The sequence below is a fragment of the Sarcophilus harrisii genome, chromosome 1 (genome assembly GCF_902635505.1).
Source record: "Sarcophilus harrisii chromosome 1, mSarHar1.11, whole genome shotgun sequence".
Lineage (NCBI taxonomy): Eukaryota > Metazoa > Chordata > Mammalia > Dasyuromorphia > Dasyuridae > Sarcophilus > Sarcophilus harrisii.
Window position 1 is genome coordinate 657,547,358 of NC_045426.1, and position 10,258 is coordinate 657,557,615.

A 10,258-nucleotide genomic window follows, 5' to 3' on the forward strand; every position below is an offset into this window, starting at 1 on the left:
TGTTTTTTTATGTATTTTTATCGGAGTTTTAAATTTTCAAAACATATGAAAGGATAATTTTTCAACATTGATCTTTGAAAAACCTCGTGTTCCAATTCCCCCCTTCTTCCTATCTCCTCCTCCCCTAGATGGCATGTAATCCAATATATGTTAAACATGGTAAAAATACATTCTAATCCCATATATGCATACATATTTATACAATTATCTTGCTACACAAGAAAAATCAGATCAAAAAGCAAAAACAAAAAAGAGAAAATAAAATTCAAGCAAACCACAACAAAAAGAGTGAAAATGCTATGTTGTCATCCACATTCAGTCCTCACAGTTCTTTTTCTGGGTGTACATGACTCTCTTCATCACAAGTCTATTGGAACCGATCTCAATCACCTCATTGTTGAAGAGAGTCACGTCCATCAGAATTGATTATCCTATAGTCTTGTTGTCGTGTACAATGATCTCCTGCTTCTGCTCATTTCACTCAGCATCAGTTCATGTAAGTCTCTCCAGGCCTCTCTGTATTCATCCTGCTGGTCATTTCTTACAGAACAATAACATTCCATAATATTCATATACCACAATTTACCCAACCATTCTCCAATTGATGGGCATCCATTCTTTTTCCAGTTTCTAGCCACTACAAACTGCCACAAACATTTCTGCACATGTGGGTCCCTTTCCCCACTTTAAGATCTCCTTGGGATACAGAACCAGAAAAGACACTGCTGGGTCAGAAGGTATTCACAGTTTGATACCCTTTGGGTACAGTTCCAAATTGCTCTCCAGAATGATTGGATTCATTCACAATTGCACCAACAATGTATCAGTGTCCCAGTTTTCCCACATCCCCTCCAACATTTGTCCTTGTCTTTTCCTGTCATCTTAGCCAATCTGAGAGATGTAGTAGTATCTCAACGTTGTCTTAATTTGTATTTCTCTGATGAATACTGATTTAGGATTTTCTCCTTTGTATGCCCATCATCACATTGTTCATTTGGTGTCTAAGTAACAATAGAGGGGTCCCTTGAATTATCTTCTGTAAGTATCATTTCTATCTAATTGTGTCAATGCAGAGAGATTATGGGATCTTAGAATCAGAAGACTAGATTTCTAATCACAACCTAACTTTGTATGAACCTGGACAATTAACTCATTTAGAATTTTAAAAGAAAGGAATCTTTTTTTTTTTTTTTAGTAGGATAATAAATTTAAAGTTAGAAGCAATCTTAAAAGGCCATATAGACCTACATCCTTTAATTTAAAAGTGGGAATGAAATATAACAGGAGTTGTTTAAGATCACACAAGTAGACTCAGAAATCAATAGATTTCAGAGATTCAGAAAATCATAGATTTAGAACTGGCTATTAAGTCTAAACTCCTCATTTTACAGATAAGGAAACTGAGTCACAGAGTAGTTAAGTGACTTGCTAAGGATCACAAAGCTAGTAAGGACCATGTAAACCTTGATCTTCCTGACTCCAAATTCTGTGCTGTGCCATACAGTTTTCTTAAAAATGAAAACTCAGGCTTTTTGACTTAAAATTCAGGACTATTGTTACTGTCCTTACCTCAATGTGTGGTTATGATGTAACTTTATAGCTTTATAAGCTATAAAGTGCCAGAAAAATGTGAGCTGCTATTTTTCGTGCTTTACTGTGGAAACTTCCGTGGCTCTGTTTTCCTTATCTGTAAAACAGAGCCAATGACATTTGCATTACTCAGGGTTGCACAGAGAGCAGAGCAGATGTACTGGAGTTATCAGTACATTATATCTGCCCCCCTATACACAGGTAAATCCCAACTGCTGGGCCTGCTCTTCTCTACATACATTCTCTCATGTGGTCCCAGGTTTCAGCTGTCAATTCTATGCAGATGATTCCCAGGCCTACACAACCAACCCAGATCTCTCGCCTGAGCTCCAGTTTTGCATCAGGAGCTGTTAGTTCCCTCTACTTTTATATAAATCATTTCCCATTCCACACATGCAAGAACATGATCTTTCCCCCTAAATTCCCTCCTTCCTTCTTCCAGGTCATCACCTGTTATGGGCCAGAACTCTGAACTTGAAACAAAGGATTCTTACAAGGTACAAGTCAGTGGAATTGATAGAGACAATAGTTATCTAATTTAGCATGGTTCAGTATGATTGATTTAATCCTAAAAGGAGATGTTATGGGCCAGAACTTGAAACAAGGTACTAAGTGGAATTGAGGAGACAATGGTTAAACCTATTTTAGTATTGATTTGCTCCTAACAACAAATAATAGTTTGCTAGTGATATAATGATTGGTGTAAACTCAGTGTGGAGTTTATAAGCAAGAAGCTTCAGCCAGGGAGATTCAGACACATTTGGAAAGAAGGCAAAGGACTGGTGGCAGGAGCTTAAGCTCTCAGAACCAAGGGGAGAAATTCAATTTGATCTTCAATCTTCCTGATGGCTGGTCTGGACGCCTGCACTTCCCTCACTAAGACCAGGGCCAGGCTCTCCAGAAAGCTGCCCAGCCCCAGGAAGGAGATAATAAAGGATCTGGACTATAAGAAAGCTAACCAGGCCCCAGGAAAGGAGACAAGACTTGGAAAGAGACAATAAAGGATTTGGACTTTAATCCCTGGCTGCACTTGTGGTGATTACTGAACTGAAAGGAAGGCTGCTCCTAGAGACCCCAAGAAAACCTCAACAGAGAACATTACATTTTAGAGAGAACATTAAATTTTGGCGCCCAACGTGGGGCCAAGAATCTTCATCTGTGACCCAGAAATTAGGGTGAGTACAACAAGGAAACTTTGTAAAGGATTAAAGTAGTATTTCAGCTAAAATGGGACAAATGTTTAGAAAAGAGATTTCTCCACTGAAAGGAAAATGTGTTGAAAGCTTGGCCAGACTGATAAAAAATCAAGGTTTAATTGTAACTTGGGAGCAGATTGTTGAACTTTTAGAAACAGTATAGTACACATCTCCTTGGTTCTCTAAGGAAAAAGAATTAAATCCAGCTGAGTAGAAATTAGTAGGAGAGCAACTATGTGAATACTACAATGATAATGGACCTGACTCAATTTCCAAAGAAACACTTTTTACATATAATTCAATACAACTGGCTTTAGGAAATGATATGAGTTATAGAATAAGGAAAAAGAAGAGCAGGAGAGAGAGGATCCAGACAAACTAGGTGAAAAGGATGAAGAATCAAATAAGAATGGAATTAAGTATAATTCTGAGCGTGGTGCTTCACAACAGAAACCATTAGGATATTCCCCCATCCCCTGACTTACCTCCCTCAATTAACCCTTCATGGGTGGAGGGAGGAGGAGGAGGGGGAGGAGAGGCAGTAACACAATCAGGATCACCTATGAAGCAGCCTATGACAAGATTACAAAAGGCACTGGTCAAGCCCAAAAAAGGACAAGTGCACTAGAAGCTCTTGGAGGCTGAGACAGATTCGTTCCATCTTCTACCTTTGTGATGGCTAGAGGCTGAAGCACAAACCTTTGGATTCGGGGAGATTCAAAAGCCAGAAATTTAGAAGCTGAGCAGAAAATGGTTGTTTTTTAGTGAGCAGTGGAGGCACCTGCCATAGGCTACCACGAGAAATGATTTTTGTTGAAGAGATGACTGTGAACGAATGTTGCAGTTGGAATAGATCTCAGAAATAGTCATCCAGGCTAACCCATGCCCAAAAGAAGAAGAGGACTGATGTGTGGGAAAGAACTGTGGAATATGGAGTTAGGTGACCTTAATTTGAGTCGTGTCAGCTGATACTAACTTTAAATTTGGACAAGTCATTTAACCTCTTTAGACATCTTCATCATGTGTAACATGAGGAGTTTGGATTGGACTTCTGCTAAGGTTTCTTACAACTTTGTCCAATAGAGAAAGCCCTGAGGTCAGGAAGATGTGACCCAAGATCCTCACCCCAGGCAAGTTATCTAACCATTCTGTGCCTCCTTCTCTGCCCTCTGAAGAAGTTCAGGACTCTGATATAATCAATCAGCAGAGAAGCAATCAAATGGCAGAAAGGGACTATAATTGGAGAGATTATAGGTTTTTTAACCCAACAGAAGGGCAGTGTCCAGTTCGAGCAGCTCTAATGTCATTGTCAGATGATGTGGAGAGATCCAGAAAGTGGTAAAGTAGAAGGAACTAGATAGGTTAATTGCTTGGGAGAAAGGGTTTGCTTGTATTTCTACAGATGGAGAAGGAATCAGATGGGTGCCAACAGCACCTGGCTCAGAGAGACAGAAAAAGAGAAAAAAACCCTCAGAACAAAGGAGAAGACCTAAGAAACATCTGACACTGAAAGAGCATGCAATGAGGTTTGCAGAAGAATTATATGGGGACTACACAAAGATGCTCCTTTAGAGGAGATCATAAAATGCTGCGCCACAGTGGGAATAAATGCTTATTATACCCAGACTATGGTGAACATGGGAAGATGGGGTCCCTCTTAGCAAGGGACTTCTAGAGAGACTCGATGTATGTAAAATTGGGCATCTGAAAGCCCAATGCAGGTATAAAGATAGAGTGAGAGGACAGGGTGATGGAAGACCTAAAACTCTTATGTCCAAAATGCAACCAAGGTTTCCATTGGGCCTCAGAATGTGGATTGACCCAGGGAAATGAGAGGCAGGTCTCAGCTCCAAGATATCATACAAAAAACAGGTGGGGCATGATGGCAGCCAAGATTACACCTTTAGAAGTTCAGGATTCTGATGTGATCAGTCAGCAAAAAAGCAATCAGATGGGAGAAAAGGATTACAACTGGGGAGAATACAGGCTTTTTTAACCCAACAGAAGGGCAGTGTCCAATGCGAGCAGCTCCAATGTAATTGCCAGGTGATGAGATTTAGAAAATGGTAAATAGAAGGGACTAGATAGGTTAACTGCTTGGGAGAAAGGGTTTGCTTGTATCTTTACAGATAGAGAAGGAATCAGATGGGTGCCAATGAGCCGTATTCGCCTTGTCCATCAGAGAGAGACAGAAAAAGAGAAAAACCTCAAAACAAAGGAGAAGTTCTAAAAAACACCTGATACTGAAAGAGCATGGCTGATAATGAGACTGTTATAGAATTTCAAAACCCGCAGGAATCATTGGATTTTCTGAGATGAAAAACTGTTGATAAGACTACCGCAGGACTTCAAAATTTACAGGAATCATTGGATTCCTGGCACATGAAGTAATGGACAATAGATTGGTTTTGGACAGTTTCTAGGACTTATGGACATGTATAATTCCTCACGTTGATTCATGTTATGTTACATCACTACTAGCCTGTGTTATATTACTATGGGCTTATGTAATTTATATAATTATGTGTAATACCTCCCATGTTGATATTATGTATACCTGTTTTAAGAGTGAGACCCTTCAGAAACCCACTAATCTGATTTGATTTCCCATTTCCTTTGGTGTTTTCATCTCCCTTCCAGGACAGGGAGGGCGTGATCACTTCCTTTTACGGTGTTTTCACCCCTTTTTTGAGCAGTCAGGGAAGGCATGATCACGTCCTTTTTGGGGGTTCTCACCTCCTTGAGAAGTCAGGGAGGTCATGACCACCTATGTTCTAAAACAAAAGAAAGCGGCAGATGTTATGGGCCAGAACTCTGAACTTGAAACAAAGGATTCTTACAAGGTACTAAGTCAGTGGAATTGATAGAGACAATAGTTATCTATTTCGCATGGTTTAGTATGATTAATTTATCCTACAAGGAGATGTTATGGGCCAGAATTTGAAACAAGGTACTAAGTGGAATTGAGGAGACAATGGTTAAATCTACTTTAGTATTGATTTAATCCTACAACAAATAATGGTTTCCTAGTGATATAATGATTGGTTTGTACTCGGTGTGGAACTTATAAGCTAGAAGCCTCAGCAGGGAGATTCAGAGACATTTGGAGAGAAGGCAAAGGACTGGCGGCAGGAGCTTAAGCTCTCAGAACCAAGGCCAGACTGAAAGACTCTCCAGAAAGCTGCCAAGCCTCAGAAAGGAGATAATAAAGGACCTGGACTGTAAGAAAGCTAATTGAGCCCCATGAAAGGAGACAAGACTTGGAAAGAGACAATAAAGGATTTGGACCTTAATTCCTGGCCGTACTTGTGGTGATTATTGAATGCTGCTCCCAGAGACCCCAAGAAAACCCAACAAGAGAACATTACATTTTAGAGAGAACATTACAACCACCATTCTTCAAAACGTTCAGGGATGAAAACTAATCATCAAACTTCTAATCATCAAACTTGATTCGCCATCTTTTCTCACCATCTAATCAGTTGTCAAGGATCAACAATTTCATATTCTCAATGTTTTTCTACATCAGATCACAAAGTAGTCAAGAAGCATTTAAGTTAATTAAGCTTAATTAACTCTCTGGCATGAAAAGTCCTTCTTCATAACTTGGTATCAGGAGATCTTACCCTATGGATCACAAACTCCCCTTGGCTGTATAACGCTTCAGCTAACCCAGTTTTACTTGCTGTTCTCTGTATATAGTTCTTTGGTCTCCTTCCTCTTCTTTCTCCTATGTCCTTGTGCTTGGAGTGTTTTTCCTCCTCACTTCTCTGATTCTTAACCCCCTAGCACACTTTCCAGGTTCAACTTTACTGCTGTCTCCAATAAGATGATTTTCCTAATTTTGCCAGTCAGTACCTCTCATCACTATGTAATTATGCATTTATTTATTTATACATTACATTATTATTATTATATATAATTACATTATGTATTTATATATTAGCTGTATAATTATGCACATGTAATATATTACATTATAACATATTATTCTATATGACATTATTTTATACAAATCTATTATACATTCACAATACAATTATGCATTTACTTATTTATATATTATATTAAAATGTATAGTATGTTTTATATATATATATATATACATAGTACATATTACTTATTTATATATTAGTTTTGGGTTAGAGTTCTACAGGTATGAACTACAATACCTTGCCAAGCTGAGGGCTTCAAGTGTGGGGAGTAAAAAGCTACTAAATTGAGGCCTTTGAGCCAGGTGCTATTTTCCCAGCAAAATTCAGACTTCTGGAGGTCAAGGACTGCCACGGCCGCATTTTTAACTCCAACACTTAGTATAGTACCCAAATATATATAATTTAGTGCTTGATTGACTGAGGGCAGGGAGCAGATCTCATCTTGTGCCTTGCTTAAACACAGAAGAGGTCCCATAAAATATCTAGCGGTGACATGGTGAGTTGTTGGTTGCCATGGGGATCCCTCCCTTCTGCCCTAGCTCTCTGCCCTTTTCTAGCCAGGATGGAGGATTCTAGGGCTCTCCCCTGAGCGGGGCTGGCAGCGTCCCAGAGATGCAGCACAAATGCTGCCTGCAGAGCTTTTTTCTCCTTCCTCGCTGCCCCATTAGGGTTCAGAAAAAAATCCCATTCGTGACCCCTTCTCGCTGGAGAAATCTGTGTATGACTCTGGGTATACGGATCAAACATTTATTGGTATTAAGCGACAATTTCGCGACTCCCACATTCAGCGCCGGCCCCATATGGGAGCGTGACCCAGCCTGAGCAGCTTGGATCTAGTCCCACCCTGACATTTCTTGTGCGAGTTACAGGTCCTGGGCGATCTCCCTAAGCCCTGTACCATCTGTCGGAGCTGAGCCGGGCCTCGCAGCCCCGCAAGCTGGGAGCCCGGGCATCGCAGTCCCCCAAGCTGGGAGGAGGGCCCGGGCCTCGCCCGCCCCGCAAGCTGGGGGCCCGGGCATCGCAGTCCCGCAAGCTGGGAGGAGGGCCCGGGCCTCGCCGCCCCGCAAGCTGGGAGCCCGGGCATCGCAGTCCCCCAAGCTGGGAGGAGGGCCCGGGCCTCGCCGCCCCGCAAGCTGGGGGCCCGGGCATCGCAGTCCCGCAAGCTGGGGGCCCGGGCCTCGCAGTCCCGCAAACTGGGAGAGCCCGAGCCTCGCAGCCCCGCAAGCTGGGAGAGCCCGGGCCTCGCCGCCCCGCAAGCTGGAGCCAGGCCGGCGCTCTCAGTGCAGATGTGCACACGTGGAGCAGCGAGGCGGCGGCGGCGGGCCCCAGGGCGGGGACAAACCCGGAGGGGGGTTACCCGGCTTAGGGCTTCTGAGTCCCCGCTCCCCCAGTGCCTCCAGACCTGGAGCAAGCACCTTTTTTTCCCCCGGCGGCCTGCCCTGCCATTAGCCATCCTTACGCTCCTGAGCACCTCGCATCTGGCTTCTGGGCTCCTAGTCTCCCGGGAGGAGCGGCAGGCAGGGCCCTGGGGAACAGAGCCTAGCTGAGGTCACTCCGCCCCCCCTCCCCTCCCCCCCTGGCCAGTAAGTTTCCACTCCTTTCCTACCCCCGGCTGGCCCCCCCCCGCTCCCAGCGCGGCCCGTAAGAGGGCAAGTCTGGCGTGGGCGGGGTCCGGAAAAGCTTTCCTCCAAGGCCGGAGAACAGTCTGGAAAGGAGAGGCTGGAGTTGGGTAGAAAGGCGGACGTAGAGAGAAGGGGGTGGGGCGGCAAAACTCTCTCCTGCCGCTGCCCCTGCCCCGCCGCCCTAGAGTGTGCTCCCTCCCCCGCCCCCTTCCGGCCCAGTGACCAGAGTCAGGGGTTGCTAGCAAGAGAGCGAGTTTATTGTCGGGTCCAGCAGGGTGGAGGGAGGGCCAGCTCCGGTCTCGGCCAACAGAGGGGGGCGCCTCGAGGTCTCTTGACTGCGCTCCACCTTTGAGTAGGGGCTCTGCCGGCTTTGGCATCTCCCTCCTGCCCGGCGTGGTGATGGCACTTCCAATTCCTCCGGGTTCCCTGAATGGCTGGACCCCCCCTTTTTTCCTCGCTCTGTCCCTAGCATCTTGGTCATGCCCCTTTCTATAGCCACCCCTCGTCCACCCCCAACCCCCCACTACCGCTAGGTCCTGTGGGGGGAGGGGCTGTCCCCTGTCGCACGCCCCTAGACTGGGGGGGCGGGAGAAAAAGGAGAAAAGGGATGGAGGGGATGAGGTCAGGAGAGCTTCCCGCTCCTCTCCCCTGGGCGCCACGCGCCCTCGTGCCGCTCCCCCTACGCGGGGTCGGGGGTGAGGGTAAGGTAGCCTGGGAAGAGGGGAGGAGGAGATTGGGGGGCCCCGCGAGGGTGGGCGCTAGCAAGCCTCGCCGCGGAGCCAGCTGTTGCGGGCAACCTGGCCGGCGGAGGGTCGCGCGGACGGGCTGAACTGCAGCAGCTCGGCGATGAGCGCCTTGCAGCGCTCCGCCAGCTCGAGGCCGTCGGGGTAGAGGACGCCGCGCTTCTGGCGGCGGGGCAGGCCAGCGATGTCCGAGTCGTCGAAGGGCATGCAGCCGGTGACCATGACGTACAGTACAACGCCCAGGCTCCACACGTCGTACTTCTTGGGGTCGTAGGGAATGCCCAGGAGTACCTCGGGGGACGCGTAGGCGGCGGAGCCGCAGTAGGTGGTGCTGAGATCCGGGTAGCCGTGCGCCTGGCGTCCGAAGCCGAAGTCCGTGAGCTTGATGCGCCGCTCGTCGGGGCTCAGCAGCACGTTCTCGCATTTGAGGTCGCGGTGCACCAGGTGGTGGTCATGCAGGTAGCGCACGGCGCCCACGATTTGTCCGAAAAGCTCGCGCGCCTGGGCGCACGGGATGTGCCCGCTGCGCTGCACCACCTGCAGTAGGTCGGTGCCGGCGGCCTCCATGACGATGTACAGCTTCCCATTGCACACTTCGATAAACTCGAAGACGTGCACGATGTGTGGGTGGCGGATGCCGCGCAGGATGGACAGCTCCCGGGGCAGGAACTTGTTGACAAAGTCCGGGGGGGCTCGCCGCCGGTCCACCACCTTGATGGCCACCGTGCCCTTGTACTTCTTGGAGGTGGCCACCTTGACCTTGGAGTAGCTCCCCTCCCCGATGGTGCGGCCCAGCTTGTAGCCCAGCTCATTCAAGAGTTTGTCTCCAGACATGATGGACGGGGCGAGAGCGTCGGGAGGGTTTTCCGAATTTCAATTTGGGGCTTAACCCATGGCGCTTGGCACCCACAGACCTTGACCCCCATGTGCCCACTCCTGCCCCGGGGCCCCCCGCCGCCCTTTATCGCCCAGGTAACAATTTCCGCCTTGTGAAGTGACTGGGGGCGTCACGGACCTTAGAGAGGCTCCCGCAGGTTTCCTGACTCCGCACGCCGGGGCCCGGTTTGTGACGTGGGTGGAGGGAGCGCACCTGGGGAGATAGAGATGCTGCTGGGGTAACGGATGGAGAGACGCCCAGATCCGGAGCCTGGTTGGACGTAAGTGAGGCTGGT

The 10,258-nt window shown here is 46.9% G+C and overlaps 1 protein-coding gene across 1 annotated transcript; it reads right to left on the reverse strand.

Annotated features, from left to right (window-relative positions):
- Positions 1-8,578: 8,578 nt before the first annotated feature.
- TSSK6 (testis specific serine kinase 6) lies at positions 8,579-10,107 on the reverse strand. The gene has a single exon (XM_003760740.4). The coding sequence runs from the start codon at positions 9,918-9,920 to the stop codon at positions 9,102-9,104; it is 819 nt and encodes a 272-aa protein (XP_003760788.2). The 5' UTR covers positions 9,921-10,107; the 3' UTR covers positions 8,579-9,101.
- Between the last annotated feature and the right edge of the window lie 151 nt (positions 10,108-10,258).

Bases quoted from the DNA above. Each gene is read 5' to 3' on its own strand.
- TSSK6 (XM_003760740.4), bottom strand. From the start codon at position 9,920: ATGTCTGGAGACAAACTCTTGAATGAGCTGGGCTACAAGCTGGGCCGC.